At 39.5% G+C, this 24,601-nt stretch overlaps 1 protein-coding gene across 4 annotated transcripts in view; it reads right to left on the bottom strand.

Annotated features, from left to right (window-relative positions):
• ABCA13 (ATP binding cassette subfamily A member 13) overlaps positions 1-24,601 on the bottom strand; it is a 504,903-nt gene that overhangs the window by 199,384 nt on the left and 280,918 nt on the right. For 3 of the 4 annotated variants that reach the window (XM_050785548.1, XM_050785549.1, XM_050785551.1), the window contains 2 exons: positions 13,041-13,290; positions 1,453-1,545 (listed from right to left, as the gene is read on the bottom strand). In XM_050785548.1, coding sequence (XP_050641505.1) covers positions 1,453-1,545; positions 13,041-13,290 — 343 coding nt within the window. The remainder of the gene's footprint in view (positions 1-1,452; positions 1,546-13,040; positions 13,291-24,601) is intronic. The other variant, XM_050785550.1, reaches the window with a different exon arrangement.

Here is a 24,601-nt window from a genome sequence, read left to right as displayed (position 1 = left end):
CATAAAAATAAATAGAAATGATTAAACATAGAAATGAGTTAAGGATAGATTAGGTAGATTTCACAAAGAAAAGGGAAAACACAAAAACATAAATCCAGGAAGGTAGAAGAAGAACAGACAGAGGAGAAAAGTAATGAGGCTGATCTGCAGGCTGGGCTGGAGGGCAGGAGCTCACGGAACAGAGAGAGGGGAGGAGGAGAGATTGGGACTGTATTGCAATCCATGTAAAAGGAACTGGAAGTAAAATATGTGTCCAAACAAAATGTCCAATATGTTCTGCTCTCCTTTAATTATTGATTCCACCTTTTGTTTTTTCCCCTTGAAGGAGAAGGACTAGATAAAAGAATGTTTTTCTTTTTCTGACTGGTTCTTCTTTGATCCCAGGTTGGGCCAGGGCTGGACCTAATGGGGCCCTATGTTACATTTCAACTTTTCAAAGGTAGATGTATTTTACACCCTGTGTATTCCATCAGAGAGGAGAAAAATAAAAACATTACCACTGAAGCCTTAGTTAAATAAATTACTTTGTTTTGCAAAGACTAGAGTGAAGCAACATAATTAATTATCTATTAATTCTTTCTTACTGAGAACATTAATAGTTTTTCAGTCTTACACTAATTACCAATATGACTAATGGGCAAAATATGTCATCACAAATTAGAAAACATATTGCCAATGTTGTATTATTGTTAGATTTTTATATTTACTACTTAAAAACATACACTTCTGGCACTTAATAAATCATTATGGCTTTTATCACTTGCCTCATTTGCTTTACCCAGAACTGTAAATTCCTTGAGACCAGGGCCATATTCCGTATTAATCTTAGTTCCTACAGCAGCACTTTACTTGTAGTAGATCTTCAATATATAATAATTGAGCAAAGTAAGAGGGAAATAAGTGTTTATACAGAAAGGCCTCCCCTATCCAGGTTTCATAGAAAGGTTGTCACAATAACCGTGATTAAATACTAAAAAGATAATTTTCAAAGTAATTCACCCCAGATTGATGTACAGTACTGACCTTTAAATCTTTTAAGTTAAAAAAAACTATAATTAATTTTTTATATGTACAAGTATAATTAATCTTTTATTTCTCTAAAAGTAAATAACAGCTAATACATAATTCAGACTTAATTGTTACTTCATTCTTTTCAGCTTTGGGTTTTATTAAACAAATTGAATGCTATTAATTAATAATTTATTTTGCAATAACATAAAGCACACATGTACAAGGGAGAAAAGGGGTAATTATGTAGCTTATTTTGGATCATTTTATGTGGTGATACCCATTAGGCCCGTTCAGTAATAACCTACTCATTTGGCTAATTTTTATTTTTTATAATGTAAACTTGTGGCATGAAATAACCAATCATGGAGAAAAACGATCCTCCCAGGCTACAGTGTTACCAGTTGGGAGTGTTCACTTTTGCAGAGAGCACCTGATACTTACTGGTCTGGGTTTGCATCTGCACAGGGCAAATCTTGATCTCTAAACTTTCGCAGAAGAACACGGGTGAGGTCCAAGTCGTCGCCTCCACTGCTGCTGTTCATTGTGAGACAAAGGAAACAACGTGGGATTATTAGTGGCTCCCAATAGAGAACGGAGAACCAGCTGCTGACCTCACATTGTGCCCTAGTCAGGCTGATCCATCTAATGATTCCCAGTAAGTGAGATAAAGCTAATTTTCCACTGTTTTTATGGTAATGCCAAACAAGCAATAAAATTGGAAAATTTATTAAAAGTATAGTTTTGCTATGAGATATGCATATTTATAGACTTGCATTCACAGTACATTATTTTCCTTAATATTTTCACTTAATGTTATAACACAACCATTTTTCACATATTTGCATGGTTTTTAAAAACACATTTTAAAGGCTACATCATATCACATTGTGTTAATATATTAAAATCTGCAAAAGTATGCTCTTAAAGTTGGAGCTCCAGTTGGGTCTGAATATTTGTTCTGTTACATAGTCCTGAAATAAAACAATTTCTAAAGTAAGAAATGGCGTTTGGTTTCTATATGTGAGCTATATTGAGCTACATTTTCTTAACAAGAGGTCCTCAACACAGAATCCTATGTGTGCTTTAAGTACACATTAAATTTCACTGGCACACATCTCAGAAGTCTATTTGTAGTTCAAGCAGCATTACTGAAAGCCAAAACCACCAATACTGAATTTCCTTACTGAAGACACCATCAGCAATAAGACTATTCATGTCACTGTGGGGAGCTGTAGAAACAAACCCTATATTAAATTTCACACCTCAATAATAAGACAATCTTGAGAAAATGTAGAGAAAAAGACATTTTAAGATTTTCTAAATTGGACTGAAAGAGAATGAGCTCATTTAATTAATTAAAATTCTAAATTGGTATTTAGAAAAGAGTACAGATTCATTACTTTTCAGAATTTACATTGTGTTATTTATAAAATACTTTTTGAGTAAGAATCTTTGCAAACACTTGTCTCAAAAATTTAAAAAATGATGTATAAGCAGCATTATAGATTATATAGATATACCTAGTGACCTCAATTCTTTTTGGAAAGAATTCTTTATAAATTAACAAATATATATAAATGATTCCTTTTAAAGAACTTAAAATACTAGCTACATTGAAGAAATGCAAGCACCAGAGGCTGGGAAGAATAGGGGAGCAAGAGAGATTGGTTAATAGGTACAAACATACAGTTATAAAAAAATAGGTACTAGTGTTCAGTAGCACAGTAGGGTGACTGTAGTTAACAACAATTTATCCTATTTTCAAAACAGCTGGAAGATTTGAAATGTTCCCAAAGTAAAAAATTATAAATATTTGAGGTGATAGATACCCTAAATACCTTGCTTTGGTTAATACCCTGCTTTGGTTAATACCCTGCTGTGGTTATTATACATCATATGCATGTATCAAAATATCACATGTACCCCATAAATATGTACAATTATTGTGAGCAATAAAAAGTTTTGTAACTGAAAATTCCAAAAAAGAAAAAAGAAATGTAAGCAACCACAGAGTAATCTGCAACCACTGATTTCTCTAATTAATTTTTTGTTCACAGACAATAAATAAATGAGCCCAAAATATCTTTCTGAATTGCTATTAGCATTAAAATGTAGAAAGGTCTGAGGTGGAAATGTAGGAGTTTCCAACCACATCCTGAAGAACAAACATAAGCTCAGAATGAGAAGCAACTTCTCATTAGGCTACTGTTCAGTGTGACCCTACACATAGAATGGAACATTACAGACTCCCAATTTCTTTAATTCCTTTAGTGAGCTCTGTAACATACCAATCCGATATTTTCTTTGCTCAAAATTTATCAATGGCTTCTTGTTACCTATGCGTCTTGAAATAGTATTTGAATCCCTCCACAATCCTAGGGCCTGTTGCTCAACATTTCTTCCTGAACAGGGCACCCAGCCCAGCCTAGCCAGCGCAGCCCAGCCCAGGAGAACCACTGTTTGATTGGGCAGATCTGCTTTTGAGGGTGCTGATCCCTCTGAGTCAGTATCTCCAACATCCTGGACACTTGATTGGAAGCCATCTCCAGCCTGACCTGGAAACCTTGGTTGGAACACCGATTCCACGACAAGTCCTCCCTGCCTCTTCTGCTCCATTTGTCCTGCCTGGTGGCCTTAGTACACATCTTCACTGGAGTTGAACTGGAGGCTTACCCTTGTTCTCATTACCGGAATGAAGCAATCCTTGAGGAAAAGGCACAAGGCTTAGGATAGGTGTTAGAACTCAGTAGGGTCTCATAAATGATGTGTTGAACAAGTTGTGATATGTTAAAAATGCATTGAATTCATTGACCTCATCCTTAATCTCTATCCAATTATTTTACTTCCCTAAATCTGGCCCTTTCTGAACTCTTACCATTCAAACAAAAACGAAATTTAATTGAAAAGATATTGCAATGCATTACATCAAATTAGTATTATATTTCTGCTGAGGAGGACTTTGTTTCCAGAGAAACTTAAAATGCAAACACCTCTGTGGCATCCAAATCCAGAAATAAATATTTAGAGAAAAACACTATCTCCCCCACTGCATAAAATTTCATAAAGATTTTTAAATATTCGTATGGTTTACAACTGTCCTAATATAATTTCCTACAGCTATGGCCAGAAACACACAATGGTGGAACATGCTGAAATTTACAACAAAGTTATGTCTCATAAGTAGGCAGTGTGACCTCTGTATAAATAGCCTTCAGGTTTCTAACAAAGTAGGAAATACAAGCTTCTTTTTAAAGTATCTTTGTCACCACAAAATTCAAATGCTTTTTCCTAAACTATCCCTCTTTTGTTGCCTTCAAACTCCCGGCTATATTTTAAAGTACATCCCTATGTTAGAAACACTTGACATCTGTCCTTACTAGACTCTAGAAATTGAAAATTACTACCTGATTCTCAAGGAAGTTCATAAATGGAATCACTCTCTCTAATAATCATCTCTTAAAATTTAATGTGCACCAGAGTGACCCAAGGAGCTTGGCTGAACAAATGCACACTCCAAATGGGCCTTCCTGGTTAACAAGTCCCCACAGCACTTCTGATTTAGATGAGGATCACACCAACCTTGAGAAACACTGGGGCATCTGGGAAGACAGCAGCCTGCTCTCTCCCCTTCCTTCCTTCCTTCTTTCCTTCCTTCCTTCTTTCCTTCCTTCCCTACACTCTCACCTCCAGTCTTTCAACCCCTCCTGATCTAACCAGCTTTTGGTGTTGATAAATTTCTGGTTCCAGGTGAGGTCTTGGGCTCTGTGGGATTTACTGCTGGCCAAGCAAATTCAGGGCCATCATCCCCACAGGCCAGGCCACATATGAATGCAATGTGAAGAACAGAAGCAGAGCATCCAGGGGAAAGGACCAGAAAGGACCCATTCTGGGAAGTGTGCCCCTCAGAGACCTACAAATCTCCAGAGACCTCAGCCTCCCCTCTCTCGCTGAACCTCAGTAGTCAAGAAAAAGCTTAATTAAAGGAGCTGATGCCTTCTATTCCTAAATGAGACAGAGTATAGGAAGCAAAGGTCCCCACTTCCCTGAACAAAACAGACATTGCTGGAAGCCCAGCTGCTGCTCTACAGAGGCAGAATGTGCTTTGACTTGGAATTTCATCCAGTTGATAGGCAACATCCTTATCTGATCTGTCAAAACAGCAATAACAAACACATGTCCTGGGGTCCCAGCAACCAGAGAAAAACCCAAAGAGTGCCAATACTTATGAAAAATAAAGGTGCTACAGGAATACACACTTTAAAGTTAAAAACAAAACAGAAAAACCAGAGAAGCACATGCCTACACAGGACTTTCTCAAACCAAGAAGAATGGCTTCCTGAAGGTAATATTAGAGGTAGAAATTGAGTAAGATGATAGCCACTGTATAGATACAAACAGTGATGTATAAGAAATATCCACACAAAAGGAGGACAAAAAGGAAAAAGAAATCCTCAAGGAAAGATAAAGAATTAAAAGATGGATTTGGAAGACCCTAACATGAGATGTGATAGGAATTCTAAAAGGAGGTAAAGGAAAAATAGGTGTGAAGAAATTAGATTAATAATAGAAGAAAATTACCCTGAACTGGCAGGATGCGGTGTCTCATGCCTGTAATCCCAGCACTTTGGGAGGCCAAAGTGGGCAGAAAACCTAAGGTCAGGAGTTCAAGACCAGCCTGGCCAACATGGTGAAATCTCGTCTCTACTAAAAATACAAAAATGAGCCAGGTGTGGCGGCACACGCTTGTAATCCCAGCTACTCGGGAGGTTGAAGCAGGAGAATCACTGGAACCCAGGAGGTGGAGGTTGTAGCGAGCCAAGATCACACCACTGCATTCCACCCTGGTCAACAGAGTGACATCCCGTACCCACCCCCCTAAAAAAATTACCAAAAAAGAAAAAAAACTACCTTGAACTGAAAAAAGACTTAAATCCGCAGTTTTGATGAGGAAACAGTAGGGGGAAAAATCCTTTACTCCAAGGATAAAGAAGAAATCTTACACAATTCCAGACAGAAAAAGTTACCTATGAGCGGAAGAGACTCAGATAGACTGCTGAAATCAGACTTCATACCTGGAAGCTACAAAAATAATCCCCCTCATATCACTCCCCGGATTTTAGAACTCCTGAATGCCTCCCTGCACTGTGTTTGCAAAATAAAGTGAGTTCTCCTTAGAATGCCTTATAGTACCTGCCAGAAACCATCAAGGCTTCTGCTAGACTTCTTTCATTACTTTTCACATTTACTCACACTTCTTCCTTTAGAGAGAGTACAAGAGAAGAAACTTTCTCTCGTCCATGTCTGGAAAACACCTGTTTATCTCAGAAGAAGCAATTTAGGGGGCATAGCCTTAAAAAACCTTCTTTGACACCCCTAAGCAGATCTCCTCATGTGGCTTACGCACAACCCCTGCACCAAGTATCTACCTATAACACTTGCCCATCTGTTTGTATGGATCATTTCTCTGCTTGACTGTAAACTTTCTGAGGGTAGAACTCATGGCCTTGTAAGTGTTTGTGGAACGAGAATTAGAACCAGGAGGCCTGAAATGGATTCTGGGTCTGTTTGTGCCAACCAAGGAGTTCACCCAACATCTGTGAGTTCACTCTCTTCACAATGAGAATGTCGTCATCAGGGATTCTCTCTCTCTCTCTTTTTTTTTTTTTTAAATTTCATCCCACTACCAGCAATTCACAAATTACTGAATCTCAGGTGGGTCGAGCTGAAGAATAGTTCACCCAGGGTGAGGGGCCCTGAAGTACATCCTAAATGCATGGTTGGGTAGAGCATGAAGGATATACATTCAGTCATGGGTAAACATTTTAAAAAATGCCTACTCAGTGCTGGACTTTGTCCCCATATAATGTATACATAATTAAGTCAAGCAACTAGTTTCAGCTATTTTGTTTACCATCTATTTTTTCATACTGGACTGTAAAGGGACCATGGGTGAGTTACATTGAGAAGGCAGCTTCTGTGCCATGACTGAGAGGAAGAATGTTCTTGGGGTGTCCAACCAGACATGCAAAGTCAGTCCAGAGTTTTGATGTTCCATGACCTGGATGAAGCCTGGTATGAAGGCAGACCTTGCAGACGAGGGGAGGGCAACCAGGAAATGAGATCAGAGAGGCAACCAGCACTTTGTATGTTATTCTGCCAGAAAAAAAGGCTTCCAAGAGCCTACTGGTGAGTGTACTACATCCTCTCCATCCCACTCAGAAGCACAGATGATATATTAGGTCCATCCTAGTATTTACTAAGAATAAGAAGAAAAATAACTTTCATTGTACTTCTTCCAAACAATTGTCCAATTGCTTTCCATTCGTCCTCTCACTGAATTACTGAAACAAAGTGAAGCAGTCGCTATCATCTCACGTGATAAAGATGCCACATACATAAAAGGAAGTTGTACATATATGGGGAGAAGAATGTAAATAATTGAAGATGTTCTCTATGAATGTTAACATCACTGGTTCATCAAGGATACATTTGTCACATCCCAGTGACCATTTTGCAAAACCTGGTGGATGATTTTGAGATGACAGAACACCAATGAATATACACCAACAATCACTGTCAGTCTTCAATTAATTTAATTTCTGTTATCCTTCTACATATAACAGAAAAGCGTGAGTTTTACAGAACACCAAGAGATTCTACTGTAGGCAAGTGGCCAAGAGATTGGTCAAGTTTAGTGGTATTTGTTAAGGAAGACGTTGGAGGAAATGCTGTGGGTTGAATGATTTCCCTCCAAATGTCATGCCCACTCAGAACCTCGGAATGTGACCTTATTTGGAATGAGTTTATCCAGATATAATTAGGTGAGTTCATACAGAATTAGAGTGGGTACCAAATGACAGGTGTCCTTCTAAGAGGGAAACGTGGACACAGAGACAGGCAGGAGGAAGGCCACGTGAAGATGGGACGCTGAGACTGGAGTGATGCTGCCACAAGTCAAGGCATGCCAGGGATCGCTGGCAGCCACAGAAGCTAGAGAGGCAAGGAATGATTCCCCCCTGGAGCCTTCAGAGAGGACATGGTCCTGCTGACACTTTGATTTCAGACTTCTGGCCTCCAGAACAGTGGGAAAATACATTTCTGTTAAGTAACCCAGTTTGTGGTGCTTTGCTATAGCAGCCCTAGAAAACTAAAAAAGGCACCCAGTTTCTGCTGGCATGCTAACAGGAGAAGGGGATGGTGACAGTGGGCACTTACTGGCTACATACATCCACTGGCCCTCTTGGGTTCTTAAAGAACTGGTATAACAACCAGGACTTGGAGTCCTACACTTGCTCCGTCTAAGTCTTTTCCTGGTTGGAGAACTATGAGAAAGAGAGAGAGTTTGGGGGTAGGAACAAACTCAGCAGACAGTGGGCCAGGGTCAGGTCCATGTTCAAGGAGGACTCACAGGTTTTTCTAATGCAGTGAACTTAGCAGTGTATTTAGGAGCATCTCCTCTAGTAAGGACTAAGAGCCCCATCCCAGAAGATGAGGTCATGGAGTCTAAATATTCTATATTTTTAATGTGTAGAGAGCTGTCTTTCCATGCTCCATTTGTTTGTCTGCTGCCTGTCCAAGTTAATTTCTGGAAGGCATTTTTGGTACATTTCATTTTCATTATTTCAATTTAAGAAGGATTTAATGAAAGTAACCATTTCTAGACATGTTGGCAGGAACTAAAGGTACAGATATAAAGGAGGCTTGATCCTTACCCTCCAGGAAGTCTCCCTGAAGGAAGCAAGGCAAGAATCTCCAGCACTAAGTTAAGCCACAGTGACATCCACGCAACAATGACAGACATTCAGTTGAGAGAGCAGCCACAGGGGATCCCTGGAAGGGGGCATCCGAGCCAGATTTTGGAAGCGTTCTTATTTTGCTGGGAACATTAGAGTGTATACAGTGGGAGTGGCAAAGGACTGAGAAGAGGAAGGTAGTTTCCATTTCCTTAAACAGGGAGAGATGCAGCAACATCATATATGATTGTGTCATTCTGAAGTTCAGAGAATGAGATAAAGGGAGTGGCAGAGGCTGCAGAGGCACCAGGAGGACCTGTAGGGTATGCTAAGATGTGCCAATATCATCCCTTGGACAATGTGGAGCTGCTCAAGGTTTTGAGCAGGTCCATCAGGTCTTACCAGCCTCAGATGTCTGCAAGCAGGGGCAGCTGTGTTCACACTGTATCTCTCAGAGCTGCACCACCCTCCTCTAATTTCTCTGGGGCTGCCCTATGCTGCTCGCCTCCACCCTGAACAGGCACAGAGGCCCTGCCACCCTTTTCTCACACTTCTTAGTGGGGAGGGAGAATTTCTGGAGCACTCTCAAAACAGCAGTCAGAGAGCAAGTTGATTCAGAATAAAACTGAGTCAGAAGCCTGAGTCATGAATGGCTGACCAGTCCCCAAACCAGCACAGATATGCTCCATACTCCTCCCCCTTCGTCACAGTCTATAAAGTCAATGTGCTGTGGAGGTCTGGTCACAAAACAAGCATCTTTACAGCCCTGTGGATGTCATGCCTTCACTCCCCACCTGGCCACCAAAGCATGTGAGTTGGAGACCACTGGAGACTGAGTTGCCAAAGCCCCAGGTTTGTTTGGGCCCAAGAAGCTCAAACCCTCTATAAGCTGCGGGGGGTGTCATCTGTTCCCATCATTTGTAGAAGGATTCAGGTAGAAGAGAACCTCTCTGGAGCATTTCTTCTGGTTTGTGCTTTTATGAAGATTTGTATTCTGCAAGAAATTTTTAGCGAATTTAATGTAGATATATAATTGCATTTTCTCAACTCTAACATTTTAGAAGCATGGGGCTCTATTGAGAATTATCAGAACACTAATAAGATTTATATGTACCTTCCAAATCAGCACAAGGCTAATGCGTTCATGATTTTTGAAAGCTACATGCAGGCCCGAATTACACACCTATCAACAGGGAGTTACCCTAAAGAGAAAGCGAGGGAGTGTAATGGCAATCCTATATGCTTTCCCAAGGAGACGGCTCACGGATGTTATAAAATGGGGCTGTCCCACATTTGGAGCAGCAAGGATGGGTGCTGAGTGACCATGGGTGGCCTGTGTACACAGGGAGTCAGGAGGACTATGAGATGTGAAAATCTGGGCCCCTTTGTGAATCATTCCTGTGCCAAGATTTAGACCATGGTGCTCAGATTCAATAAAGAAGGAATGGCCACATCATTTATCACTCATACGAGGACACTTAAAGTGGAAAGAGGCAAGTTTAATACAAATGCAAAACAACAGGGGTTGTCTTCAGAGAAATCAAGGTACACACTCAGAGAGGATCCAGTATGCAGAAGAAAAGTCCAGAATGTCAGTGGAGAGTCCCTAACAAGAGCAGTTACAGCGGCCATAAAATGATAAAATGATGATAGTTGTTCTTCTCCCCCACTAATTTTTGACTAGCACTATCAAACATTACTGATAATAGCAAAAAGCAAGAAAATGTTCCATCAATGTGGATGCTCTCTGGTAGCTTTTTACTTTTTCCTCATAACTAACTAAACTACCATTCTACTAAAATAAAAACTGAGAAAATGTAAGCTCGTTCCTTTCTCTTTAGACAGAAATTAACCATTAGAAGTGGGGCACTTGCAGTCACTGATGGATCAGGTACTATAGCCTGTGCAGGCAGGACTCCTCTGTAAGGATGAGAAAATAAACCTCCAGATACGTGAATGCCTCTGTTTCATAATTCAAGTAACATTATCAAAAATGAGAACAAACAAATATCTTACTTTAAAATAGTAACTCTTAGAAACAGAAAAAAATATTAAAATATCTTAATTCTCAGACTCAAAATAATTTTGAAGTGCATTACTTCTATAACAAATGAATACTGGGAGAGTGGGAAAAATGCTTTCAAATGAAAAATATAATCGTCAAATTAATAATGCAGTAGAGAAAGTGAATGGCTATTTGGAGTCAAGTGAAAATGGTATCAGTGAAATAAACACCATGTAGAGAAATTCTCAACAGTCTCAGAAGAAAAAGACAAGAGGTAAAGTTGAGAGAGGGGAGGGGGTGAAGGAGAAGACAGAAGCAAAATATGATGTGGAAATACATGTATAGATGATGCTTAATATGTTCAACATGTAAAGTAAAATTTTAAATAACCAAAAAACTTTGAATATTCAACTTCAATAGTAATCAAAGAGCTGCCTAATAAAGCAATGAAATATCAGGTTTGGACTATCAAAACTATTAGTTGGAGTTTAGAGAACTGAACTTCCTTTCTCCCACTAAACTAGGGGTTTTGGCTTGTTCTAATTACACATATAACTACCACCTAGAACAGTACCTAGCATGTAGTAAGTGCACCATAAATATCTGTTGAAGAAAATAATCACTGACTTTATAAGACTGTTAATTGGCACACATTTATAAGGGTAATTTGGCAATATCTACCATAAAAATACTGATGCCTTTGCCCTCCAAAATTCTAACAGAAATGTATGATGGTAAGAATAAGTAGTCACATAAATCTAACTAAACAAAGATTCTTATACAGCATTGCCTATAATAGGAAAATAAAAACAAATAAATAAACCTTTATATGCCCCCAAAAAGAGATTGTCTAAATAAATTAATGTGCCTCCAACAACACACGACTAAAGAATCATTCAGTAGTCAGGGTACTGTAGTTTTCATGAGTAAAGTGGTTGTACTGATATATAAGAAGAGATACAAAAATATTATGGAGTGCAAAAGAGTTACATAGAGTATTATAGTGTAATCTTATTGTGATAAAAACACAAATGCATGTAGATACAAGTATTATGTATATCATGCGGCAGATTATCCCAATAGGTTTACAGTAGATATCTCTGGTAAAATTACGTGTGATTGCTTTTTATTTTATTTTTTGGCTAGCCTGTGCTTTGTATTATTTTCTTCAAGAAACATATTTTATAATCAAAAGACTCAAAATAGTGACAGTTCTTTTATAGTTGAGGAGTGTGACAAGAAGGGAACAAACTGAAGAGTTTACCATAGATTTTTACTTTGTACCTGTATTTGTTTAAATCTAATTCCAAATTACACATCACTACAAAAATTACACAAATATTACTAGGCTCTTCGAGATTAGTTGGTTATTTTAATAAGCATATATATATGACAAAAGCAGGACTGACACTCCTCTTAGTTGTTTTCATGATGAAAAGCCTAGCCAGTATGCTTGTGCAGTTGCAAACCAGTCATTTGTCTCCCCGTCCCAACTGTGAAAAATTATAGCCACCTTGAAGACGATTCTGCATGTTCAATGTAGTAATGTCTGGGATCACAGCCGTGACCGTGTCCGGCAGGAGGCGGGCCTCCCTGACTCTGCACAGATTGTCCCAAATCTAGAGAGGAGCTGGCTAAACTAAGGCAAAGGAACTTAGGGGATGGGTTTCCATTTTAGGTTCCCAACCCTTGTGTATGAATCTGCAACCGAGAAAGCTCTGAGTTCTTTAGTTAATTCATTTGGTCGCAAAAACCCAGGCTCTTCTGAACGCACCGGCAACAGATCCTGCTCAACTGACCCCAGCCTGGGGAGGCTTAGGGCTTCCATTCCGTCCGTGCTGTCAGAGAGGCGTGTGCAACCGTGGGGCTGTTGTCCCAGAAACAACTGTGGAGGGTCTTGTGAAATATACCACATATATCTAATACGTTCTAGAATCCTATAAATCCCGGTGTCTATCCAGCCCTCCTGTGGGGCAGGGCGTGCGGGCCCTCTGCAGGTCAGCGGGTGACCACATGAGCCCTTTCGCGCAGGGACTCGGCCACCATGAGGAGGGGTCAGAGGCTCAGGATTCGGAGGCCAGGCAGCCTCATTAGCCTTAAGCGCCTGCCCTGAGACAGCCTGAGAGGAGCAAAAGCTTCTCCAAGGATCTCCTCGTGAATTCAGACCTCGGAAATAATGAAAACATTTACATTTCAAGTTTTTATCTAGAATTCTCAAAAGTATCAAAGCTATTGCAATTCATAATCTACCTTGACATAATTTTGAAATCAAAGGAACGAAAACAACTTACCTGAAAAAGTAGGTCTCGGCCCGCTGGTAATGTCCAGGTGTGAGTCTGAGGGGAGGGTACTCGGTGGCCAGGGGTCTCACCATGAACAAGCCCATGGCCAAGGCCACGAAGAGGACTGGCAGCAGCAGGTCGGCGAGGGTGCTCTTCCCGGCGCGCAGCGTGTGGCGGAGCCTCCAGGCCAGGAGCGCCGCCACTTGTGCACGGAGCAGAGGGAGGCCCCGTACAGGTGCCGGCCGTGCTGGGGAGCCGCCTGCGGGACGGGCGGCAGGAAGGGCGGCTGGGTCAGCTCCGCAGAAGTGACTGCACTTCTTCACTTGCCTTCTCAGTGACCCTGCGGCATCTCGCAGCCATGGGAATGCCACACAGGCCCACCCCATCAGGGCTCCCTTGAGGGTCCCCTTTATGCACACATAAAGTGCGGAAACAGGGCCGTGGGCGGGAAGCCTGCAATGCAAGAGGAAGTCTCTCGCGACAACGCGTGGCAGGAGCAGGGCATGTGCGCTCCGCTGCGCTTAGACTGGACGACACACCTACGCTGTCCCTTTGCTTGCTCCTCCCCTCTTCCACAGTCCTTTTCCTCTCTGTTCTTAACTCCAGGTAGTTCCTGGGAAAACCCCAGATTACGTGCGGGTCGGGATTCATTCAGGGAATAACCCCACGGCCTGCTTTTCCTCAGTTCCACAGTCCCTGCTCCCCTGCGCCTTCCACTTCCCCGCAGGGCATAGGAGAGCCCGGCGCCTGCCCCATGGGCCTCGCTGCTCCGGCTTCCCTGCTCTGTGGGACACAGCGAATGTGAAAACATCCTCAGCTATCACAGCGGTCCACAAGCAAAATTCGAAAGGAAAGCGTGAGTTGTGCATCACTGATCTACTGATCATCCAGCCACGCTCCCTCAAGAATGATCCTTTGGGACCTCTACCAACGAATCTCAGTAGATCTGGAGTTGAAGTTGCACGTTCCAAACAAGCTGTGGAGAGCAGCTTTTCTGTCCACTGTGAGGATGAGAAGCTGAGAGTAGAGGCAGACGCAGCCTATGGACTGCAGTCTTAAACCACGTCCAAAGCAGGACTCACCCGGATCAATCAGCTGTGGTGATAGTTTTTCCCAGTGATTGATTCTAAAGTACTCCAGAAAATCCAATACAAACTATTTCACAAGAAAGGCAGTCTTATAAAGAACAGATGTACTAAACAGATTGTACTGCTCACAAATACCAAACTGAAACACAGTTAATAGAGAGCAGCAAACAAGTCTGAAGATCCAAAAGAGAACATTTTTAAAGCTGTACTATGTGAAAGAGAAATCATTTGTCATAGCATTGAGAAGAGAGTTGTAGAGGCGTCATGGGGATAACAATGCATATCTGAGAAAACTCCTTCATTTGGGATATTTACTGAGTGCCCAGTATGTGCAGGCGCTGGGCTCTTTGGTTTCTGTCCCCAACATAGGGGTTGAGATGAAAATGTAAAGAAATAACCCAGCACAGTGTAACAAAATGTCAGGCTGGAAAGAGTCAGTACCAAGGAGTGAGTCCTTGGGATGTTGAGGAAAAAGAGAAACAGGCCCAGTGGCCCGGACGTTCAGGTGGAATCCTTGAAATCCCTGGGAGTTTACAGGCAGAAAAGAAAATGTGGATGTCTAAAGATCAAAACAGGGAGGTATAAATAGGCCTGGCATTCTCTGTGAATAGCAAGGGAGCAGAATGTGGCACATATGTGTAGCAAGTGGCAGGAGATGAGAGTTAAAGGTGGTCAGAAACCAAGACAAGAAAGACCCACACACCCATTTTTAAGGATTTCAGGGTTTGTGCTGGACAGAAGACTTTCAAACCCAGGAGTCGCTTGGGCTGAGTCACATGTTAGACTTCCAAATTATAAGGCAAATTCGTGTTTAATTTTAATGAGTAAAGTTCTAATGAGGATGAGGCATTAGGTGGTTAAAGCAGTGGTTTCTAAACCAGGCTACATATCAGATTCACCAGGGAACACTTTATATGCTGGTTGCCAGGCCCTATCTCAGAAAAAAAATCCCGATCTCCAGAGACTCAGAGTTAAAAATGTGTTTTTATAACTTCCCAGAAGATTAAAATTCTCAGCCAGGCTATGGAACCACTGATTTAATGCATTTATCAATGGTGATCCACATACAGCTCTCATAAAGCAGTTATTAAGTCAGTATATAGAGAAATTATACTGCTAGGAAAAAGTATATCATTAAACTAAATTTGACATATATATATATGAATGATCTATGAATTATCTAACTCAAGCTAAAATAACTGGGATGTTTTTGGGTGCCCATCCCTGGATTTCTAAAAGTAATTATTGAGATAATTACTTGATATCTTCACAGTCCTTTGACTAAGAAGCTCTTTCTCTGACAAGGTAAAATGCCATACTTTGTTCAGGCTTAAAAGGAATTGAATAGCCACAGTTTACCAAATGTCACAACCCACAAATTAGCCTTTATGTAGCAGCTTTTGACATTCACATCTAGCCACCCATTCTTAGCTGCCTGCCAAATTGTGCACTTTCTCATATTTGTGTACAGCAGGGAAATGGCTGTAAATACCTGTTTATTTGACAGAAGAGATTTTTGTTAAGTGATACAAAACTGACATGACTAAATGGGTATTGGATATCTACTTAGCAATTTACTCTGGTAACAGAAAAGGTATAGAGCAGACTCAGAGAGTGGTGATTTACGTGCATGCTGACCTGGCTCATTGAGAACAATCATCAGAGCCACTGTGGGGTGGGGAACATTCAATTTTTTAATCCTGGATTTGAATCTAATCTCAGCCACCAACATATCATGTGGATTCTGGAACATTATTTAACCTCTCTGAATGTCATCTCCTCACTTGCAAAGAAGAGATTTGTAATATTTTCCCTCTATGTAATGAGAATTATTATTAGAACAATTATTAAACTGCCAGAACAGGCGTAATGTTGACCTGGAGTCATAGTAAATGTTCATCAGACAGCCTCAATAAGTCTGTGGGGAAAGATGTTTCTCATATTAAGAAGAATAAATTTTCTCCACCTTCCCATATATGTTAATTGGACATAAATGAGAAAAATAAAGGGCTAATATAGTTTATGGTTATGAATCAACCACCAATCAAATATTCATGGCTTAACTCATGAAAGTATTCACATGAATAATTTAACAGATAAAATTAAAATGCTGGGCCAAATTGTTATGAATTGCCTTCTTTGACTTATGAGTGCAATTATATTCAAGGACTCTAGTTTCATCCATAATCATGCAGTCCCATTTACCCTGACCATCAAATTGCTTGGGAAGAATGTCCAAAGAATTTTTTTTCTATTTTTGATCGGTTGGTTGCAAGTTTTCAAACGTTAACACCTATGAGAAACAGCTTAAATATCAAAGTCTCAGCAAGCATCCAAGAATATGATCTCCACACTACCCAGTTCATCCAAGTGTTCTTCAAGATTTTAAAATAAAGCTTTGCAAACATAATGCTTTCAAGTCAATAAAATTAAGATGAATACTCTAAAAGAAAATGGGCACACAATGTTCATTAATATACAGTTAATAAAAGATTTACAAAATAGCCAATATGTAAATATTGTAATCTAAAGTAATAATTTAGTATTTAAACTCATCAATATAGTAAAGATTAAAGATAATGTTAACATCTAATATTATTGAAGGTTAAGGAAATGGATCTTCTTATATACTGCTGGTGGGAAAACAGATTCGTGTACTCTTTCTATGGGAGACAAATATGGATCACCTTTGATCTGCTTAATCTCAATACAAGAGTTTTATTATAAAAAATAACATTTCATCACATACATAAGCCAGGTGATTTGTTACATCTTGCCAGGTGAGGTGGCTCACACCTATAATCCCAGCACCTTGGGAGGCCGAGGCGGGGAAGATTACCTGAGGTCAGGAGTTCAAGACCAGCCTGCCCAACATGTTGAAACCCCATCTCTACTAAAAGTACAAAACTTAGCCAGGCCTGGTGGTGCATTCCTGTAATCCCAGCTACTTGGGAGGCTGAGGCAGGGCAATCTTGAAACAGGGACGCAGAGATTGCAGTGAGCCAAGATCGCACCACTGCACTCAAGCCTGGGTGACAGAGTGAGACTCCATCTCCAATAAAAAGAAAAAGAAACAGAAACAGAAAAAGAAATGAAAGAGAAAAAAGAATATAATAACAAGAGGCAAGAAACAACTTAAATGTTTAATATGTAGGTATTAACTGAACAAATGACAATACAATGATGTAGTAAAATATACTAATCTGCTTAAGGTAATAGTATAGATAAATACTCATAGAGAATGTTTATTACATTTTGTAAGTGAATAAAGCAATTTAAGATGAAATTATATAATCTTTTGAAAAATGAACATGAAAGGTGGCTCAGTAAAATGAGTGAGAGGGGGAATATGACCCAGGTATTAACGGCGTGTATTAACAAAAAATGAGAGAGGGTTAAAACATCACATATGAAATTATAGGAAAATACTCATCATATATCAGATGAAAAATGCTGCAAAGTAATACATATAGAATGAAGATAATTTGCTAAAACTACTACTATTAAACTGTAAAAATTAGTATTTTGATACTATGCTTTTAGTGTAAAGTTGCATTTTATCCAATAATTCACAAACCCTACATGCCATTTGATAAAATGGAAGCTTTTAATTTAAAAAGTGAAGGTGGTATAAGTATTTTATAACCTACTTAAAGCTTTATATTCTTGTGGTGAGATTATGACTCCTTTAATCTTCTTCACAATTTTTTGGGTTTTTTCAGCACTTAACACTTAATCATCTTGTAAACAATAAATCACTTTGTAAAGACTGTACACTTATTCAGGAAATAAAGCATGGTTTTATGAGATAGAAACAGTATAATTCTCTGTTCAGTGAGTTACAGGATTCTAGTGCTGAAATGGATCTTTGAACTAATGTAGATCAAAAGGTTCATTTATTTATAAATAAATCCAGTTCAAGAGAGGTTGTGAAAGGAGTTAAATTTGGGGAATTAAATTCAGTGAGTATTTACTAGCGCAAGTGCTATGCTAGGTGCTGGGTTAAAGATTTGAATAAGGGTTTCGAGAAGTTCTTGGTCTTGTAATAGAGTCAAACTAGTAAAAAAAACATGTCAGTGAAACCTGAACAACACGGTGAAATATACATAATGTCAGATCAGAGGAAGCTTCTTCAAGGAGTTGACCAATGCCAGCAATTCAAAAATAAAAAGATGTTTGTGACAGGTAGGGAGGGTAACCAGAGTGTGAATAAATAGAAGGAATCTCATGCAAAGACATGGATTATGGGACAGAAATGTGCTAAGCTGGTTACAGAAAGGGTATGAGGGCTATTTTCTGCTGACCCCAGTCATAATGCTGGATTTCAGAATAATTGGCAGACATAAAAAGACATAAATTATTGTATCTGTCTCACCAAGTCAGTGAAATAGAATCAGGTGAGCTGCATGGAAAACTTAACAGTGCTACAGGTTTCCTTGGGAAATGTACTTTTAATTCAATAGGCAGACACCATTAAGATGGGTACTAACTTTGTAAATGTCTCACAGGGGAAGTCACACACTCTAGCATTAGGATGCCTGAATTCCAGCCCTGGCTAAGCCTGAAAACACTGAACATTTTGGACAGGTAATTTCTTACCTGTTAGATAGGGTGCTCTTCAATCTTTGTTCTGGTATAAATATATCTATATATATTTATATATAATATATAATTATATATAGTTGATTATATATTTATATATTATATAATATATATTATATAAGTTGATTATATATTTATATTATATTATCTATATTATTATATATTATATAATATAAATATATAATATAATGTATATAAATATATAAATATATAATATACAATAATATATTATTATGTCCATATTATATATAATATAAATATATAATCAACTTATATAATATATAATATATATTATATAATTATATAATATATATTGATTGTATAATTATATAATTATTATATAATTATATAATATATATTGATTATATAATTATATAATTATATAATATATTGATTATATATTATATATTGATTATATATTATATATTGATTATATATTGATTACTTATATTATATAATTATATAATGATATAATATATAGATTATATATGACATTTATCCAAATCATTGCTAAATTGTCTTATTCAAAACATTTTTGTTTCCCCAAGTAGAGAGCCAATAAAATCAAGCATCTTCTTTTTAAGAAAGAAAAGAAAAGGGAAGAGGAGAGGAGAGAAGGAGAAGGAAGGAAGGAGAGAGGAAATAGAAAAGGGAATAGAGAGAAATCAAAAGGAAAAGAAAAGAAATAAAAGAATGTTTTTATGGCATGTGAGTGCTTACTAACACAACATAAAACCTGAAAAACAATTATTTATTGAATATGGCAATACAGACATATACAAATTTTAAAACTGCTAGGGGCTTAACACGGTGGCTCACGCCTGTAATCCCAGCAATTTGGGAGGCCCAGGTGGGCAGATCACCGCAGGTCAAGAGTTTGAGACCAGCCTGGCCAACATGGTGAAATCCTATCCCTACTAAAAACACATAAATTAGCTAGGCGTGGTGGTGGTGCCTGTAATCCCAGCTACTCAGGAGGCTGAGGCAGGAGAATTGCTTGAACCTGGGAGGTGGAGGTTGCAGTAAGCCAAGATTGCACCACTGCACTCCAGCCTGGGCGACAGAGCAAGACTCTGTCTCAAATAAATAAATAAATAAATAAATAAATAAAGCTAGGTTAATTAAGTATATTATTAAAAAGTAAAATCAATATTAAGCTTAATTCTTTAAAGAAGCTAATAAGTGGAGGCTACATTTATCTAAACTGTTTTATTGATAATCTCATAATTATATCTTAACCATTTATGTGATACTTTATCTGTTCATTTCTTATAACCACTATACTGCTTTTTCAAACGTAATTTTTCTTTAAAAAATAGGTAAAAGAAAAATGCTACGTGTCATGCCATTAAAATTTCCAGTTCCTGTGTGGCTAATTCATCATTGATTTGGTTCTTTGCAATGCCCCTATGATTGTAATAGCCAAAATGTCAAAAGATCAAATTACTATTTCACAAGGGAATAAGGTCATCCCTTAAACCCAGCCACATTTTTTGAATAAAGGTTGCTGAAGCACTTTTGATTAAACCTGTACTGAAAAGACAGTGAGTTGACATTTGGGGAATCACGGATATTGAATGGGTGGTGCAAACCCAGCAGTATCACTAAAGTGCCTGTACTACCTGGGCAAGGCACCTAAACTCTAAATATGCACCAAAGACAGGTCTTCCTGCAGTCTCTAAACAGATTCACACTTGAGTTTCCAAACCTGAACTTCCTTCGCAGTTGTCATTGATTCTTAGGGAGAGAGATACTTTTGCTGCACCGTAATTATGATCTCAGCCTTAACCCTGCTCTCTGATTTCTATTTTGGTCACATTTGGGAGGCAAGGTTCTACGGGGGCAGCCATGTGGACTCTGCTGTCAGGCATCTGCCCATTGGAAGTCTGGCTCAGACAGCTCCTCTTGGAAAAGTTACTGATGATAATGCAACTAGGAGCCCTTACAGTGATCTGAGCCAAGAAAGGTGATCTGGCACAAGTGAGGGTCAATAAATATAGCTAAAAAAAGAGAAAAATTTCCCTACTATCAAATCTTCTCTCCAACCTGAGCCCGTTGTTCATCTCCCTCACTGTTCCTATCACCTTCCACTTATGCACTCAGGTCCTTGAAACCAGAAGGAGTGGAGCTCAATTTAAATTCATCTCAATATCTTCAGCTTTAATCTCACTCCCCGGCCCAAATGAGATGCTCCGTAAGATGTGATGAGTGATTGAATGGATGGATATTGACGAAATATTGTATTCAGCATCCCTACCTGTGTGTTGCCTTCCTGCGATGCGGCTTCTCTCTCTCCTAGATACATTCTTCCCCTCCTCAGAAAACCTAATACCACCTCTGCAGTTCCTTTAACCTCTTAATTTCACTCTCAACTTTGACAGCCGCACCTAGTGGGCCTCATTCAGGAGCAGTTTTCAAGTCACTAACAGGGGCTTCAATGCAATATGATTTTCAGAGTATAAACAAAGTTAGTTAACAAAGCAAAGTCATGATTTTGTACCATGGTCTGAAGACAGATAAATGCAGCTGCTCATAGTATTCCCAAGTATCTCTATCCACTAGGGAGAAAGAAATGAGATTATGGCAGTAAGGGGGAAGATGGAATTAAAGGAGCCAGTTCAAGATGCCCTACTCAACTCTCCTAGACGGCAGTGAGGAGGCGGGTGTTGAAACAGGATTGAAGATGCTTTCAAGGGCCCATTTATCCTTAGCTTCCTGGAGGTAGATATGTTAGTGAAAGTTGCTCAGAACAAGTCCTGTCTGAATTACCCACTTTTGAGGCAATGACTACATTTAAGATGAGTTAAGCTCATCTTTTGTTAAATATGTCACAGGAATATGATATTCCAGTACAGAAGATGAGGTTTTGAACTACTTATCATTAACCTCAGGAACTTTATTTAGTAGCTCTGATCTGCATGGCTGCAAGAATTATACATATTTTCTTCTCTTTTCACTGCTCCTGACAGAAGTTGCTGTTTTCTGGCACCTGCCACCAGCATTTATCCTGCCCAAATCTATTTCAATTCCATTTTGTTTTGGCAGACTCTTTTCTGCAAAGCACCCTGCCATTCTCTCTCTGCTGCTTTTAGCTAATGTGGAAAACAAACTTTCTTTGGCCTGTATAATTGGCGGCAGCCATGTCCCTTCCCACCTTGCTTCCAGGGAGGGTGATTTTTGAAATTTGAGGAAATTTGGATAAAGAAGAAAAGACAGCACTCTAGCATTAGCACCATGGTTAAGCCTAGGAGACACACAAAGAATTTGGAACAGCTCTCTGAAGAGGCAGAGAGTTCGAGTAGCCCTTCATAGGATGGGCTGTGCAAACAGAATTGTCTTAAAAAGCAAAGGAGAGGTTGCAGACCCTTCAAATTAATCACTGCCAAAATTGCTTTCCCTCATCAGAAGAAGCAGTAATTAGGAATGAAATACAGAAGATTAAATTGTGGGAGAAAAAAGGAACAGAATTGTATGTAAAGGGGTATGTAAATGCAATCTCAGGTCTCACATCAGGGAATAAGGTTTCTATTTAAAACAAGGGCATGACAAAGCATTATATAAAGAAAACAATCATGTCTCCCCAAATTCCTCAGTATTAGATAGATTTGTGATCTTTCACATAAACTTTGAGCTTAAAGATACTCTAATAGGATGTTTCTCATAATAGTGGTCACAAACCATCCAAATCAAGGAAATTGGGGTGCTCCTTAATGTAAATGCCTAGGTCTTTAGAATCCAAATTTGTCAAAGTTAGGCCTAAGAATATGCCATCTTCATAAGTACCCAGGTGATTTTTAAACCTTCTTTAAAAAGGCTCCTTCTCTTAAAACTACATTCCAAACACAGTAACCAAGGCAGTGGTACATCAGTTGGACCACATCAGTTGGCCACATCAGTGTGGCCAACACTGTGGGACTGTTAATTCTGTAGGTGGGATAGGGCCCCCAAACGCCAGATACGTGCAGTGATACATGGATTCCAGAAGCCCTAGAGTAAAACCCAGGTAAGGCCAAGTGGTTACCACTTGCCTTGATATGCAGGTCTCCCTTCTCATTCAGCTGGTCTGTTAGTCAGGCAAGCAACCTATATTCCAAGTTTATTATGACAGACACTGCATTCCCTGCCAGAAATACAGCCACACATGAGACAGCTCCAGTGGATTTGCATTCTTTCACTGGGCAAAGATGTGAAACACTCGCAATTAGCTATTTAAATACAACCTGCCACAGGTGCTGTGACGCATAAGAGGGGAGCATGAGCATTTATCAGGAGGGATCTAACTCGGTCTGGCAAGATGAAGAAGACTCTGCAGAAGGGTCAAATAAATCACATACTGAAGAATGAACAAAGATTAGCTTAGAGAAGGGGGAAAGAGGAGACAACATTCCAGGCAGGGAGAAGAGCTGTTGTAAAGATTCTGGGGGCAAGAAGATTGATCTGTTTAAGAAACTAAAAGGAGTCCAACTGGCATAGACAAGGTGCAGTCAGGATCCAGTCCTTGTATCATCTTAGGAGTCCATGAGCAGAATTTGAGTCCCAGAAGATGAAAAATCATTAAATATTTGGGAGGGAGAATAATGTGATCAAATACTTATTCTTAAGACTTGGCTAGGCCGGGCACAGTGGCTCATGCCTGTAATCCCAACCCTTTGGGAAACTGAGGTGGGTGGATCGCCTGAGGTCAGGAGTTCAAGACCAGCCTGGTCAACATGGTGAAACCCCATCTCTACTAAAAATACAAAAATTAGCCTGGCATGGTGGTGGGCACCTGTAATTCCAGCTACTCAGGAGACTGAGGCAGGAGAATCGCTTGAACCCAGGAACTGGAGGTTGCAGTGAGCTGAGATCTCGCCATTGCACTCCAGCCTGGGTGACAAGAGTGAAACTCTGTCTCAAATAAATAAATAAATAAAAAGAAAAGAAAAGGAAAAAGAAAGACCTGGCTGCAGTGTATAGCATGCCCTGATGGAATCTAGGGATGGCTACATATGGAGGGCAAGAGGAAAAAGCTCGGAAAAAGCTCGTGAATAACTCTGTCATTTCTGGTTTGTAAACTAGGTAGAGAGCAGCAATATTCTCTAAGACCAAGAATGAGCCAGAGAAAAGTTTTCTGGGTTAAAATCATGAGTTGGACATAAATGTGTTGAGATGGAGGTACCTGGGAGGCGTTAGAATGGAGTTGTTCAGCAGGCAGTTATAGACAAGAGAGGTGATCTGAGCTGACCCTAGATGTGTGAGCAGCCACACCATGGAAACGATGAAACCTCAGTCAGGGACAAAATGACCCCTGGGGAGAATAAAGAGAGAAGAGAGCTCAGGGACTGGGTGAGCATGGTAGAACTCTAACAGATGAAGGTCAGGATGAAGGAGGAGGTGAGGTGAGGATGCATACTCAGAGGAAGACAAGTGATGTGTCATAGGGTCCAAAGAAATAAAGTTTTGCCCAAAAAGAGGACGCTGGATACAGCTTAGAGATCAAGGATGATGCCTTTTGAAACTAGTGATGTACTGGACACCAGTGAAATTAAAACAGGCCTTTTGAGTGGGATGGTGGGAGAACGACACATATCTGAGTTGACCGAGGTTTAAGTGAGAGACGATGATGCAAGTCACAGCTTGTCTCCACAACTCTTGAGAAAGAAGTTTGGCTGTAAAGGGGAGAGAGCTAGGGAGGTATCTGCAAGGAAATGATTTGAAGGATGGGTTTTGTTTCTCTTATGCTGCTACGTCTCTAGCAAAAGAAGAGCCATGAGCATGTTTAATCCCTAATGAGAAAGATTCAGGACATGGGGAGGCATTGAAAACAGAGAGCAATGATTTCTTCCTTCAAAGGTGGGAAAGGATTCATCTTGGCAAAGAAATCAGCCTCACCTGGGAAGA

Source organism: Macaca thibetana, chromosome 3 (assembly GCF_024542745.1).
Source record: "Macaca thibetana thibetana isolate TM-01 chromosome 3, ASM2454274v1, whole genome shotgun sequence".
Taxonomy (NCBI): Eukaryota; Metazoa; Chordata; class Mammalia; order Primates; family Cercopithecidae; genus Macaca; species Macaca thibetana.
This window is presented reverse-complemented; position numbering and strand designations above follow the sequence as displayed.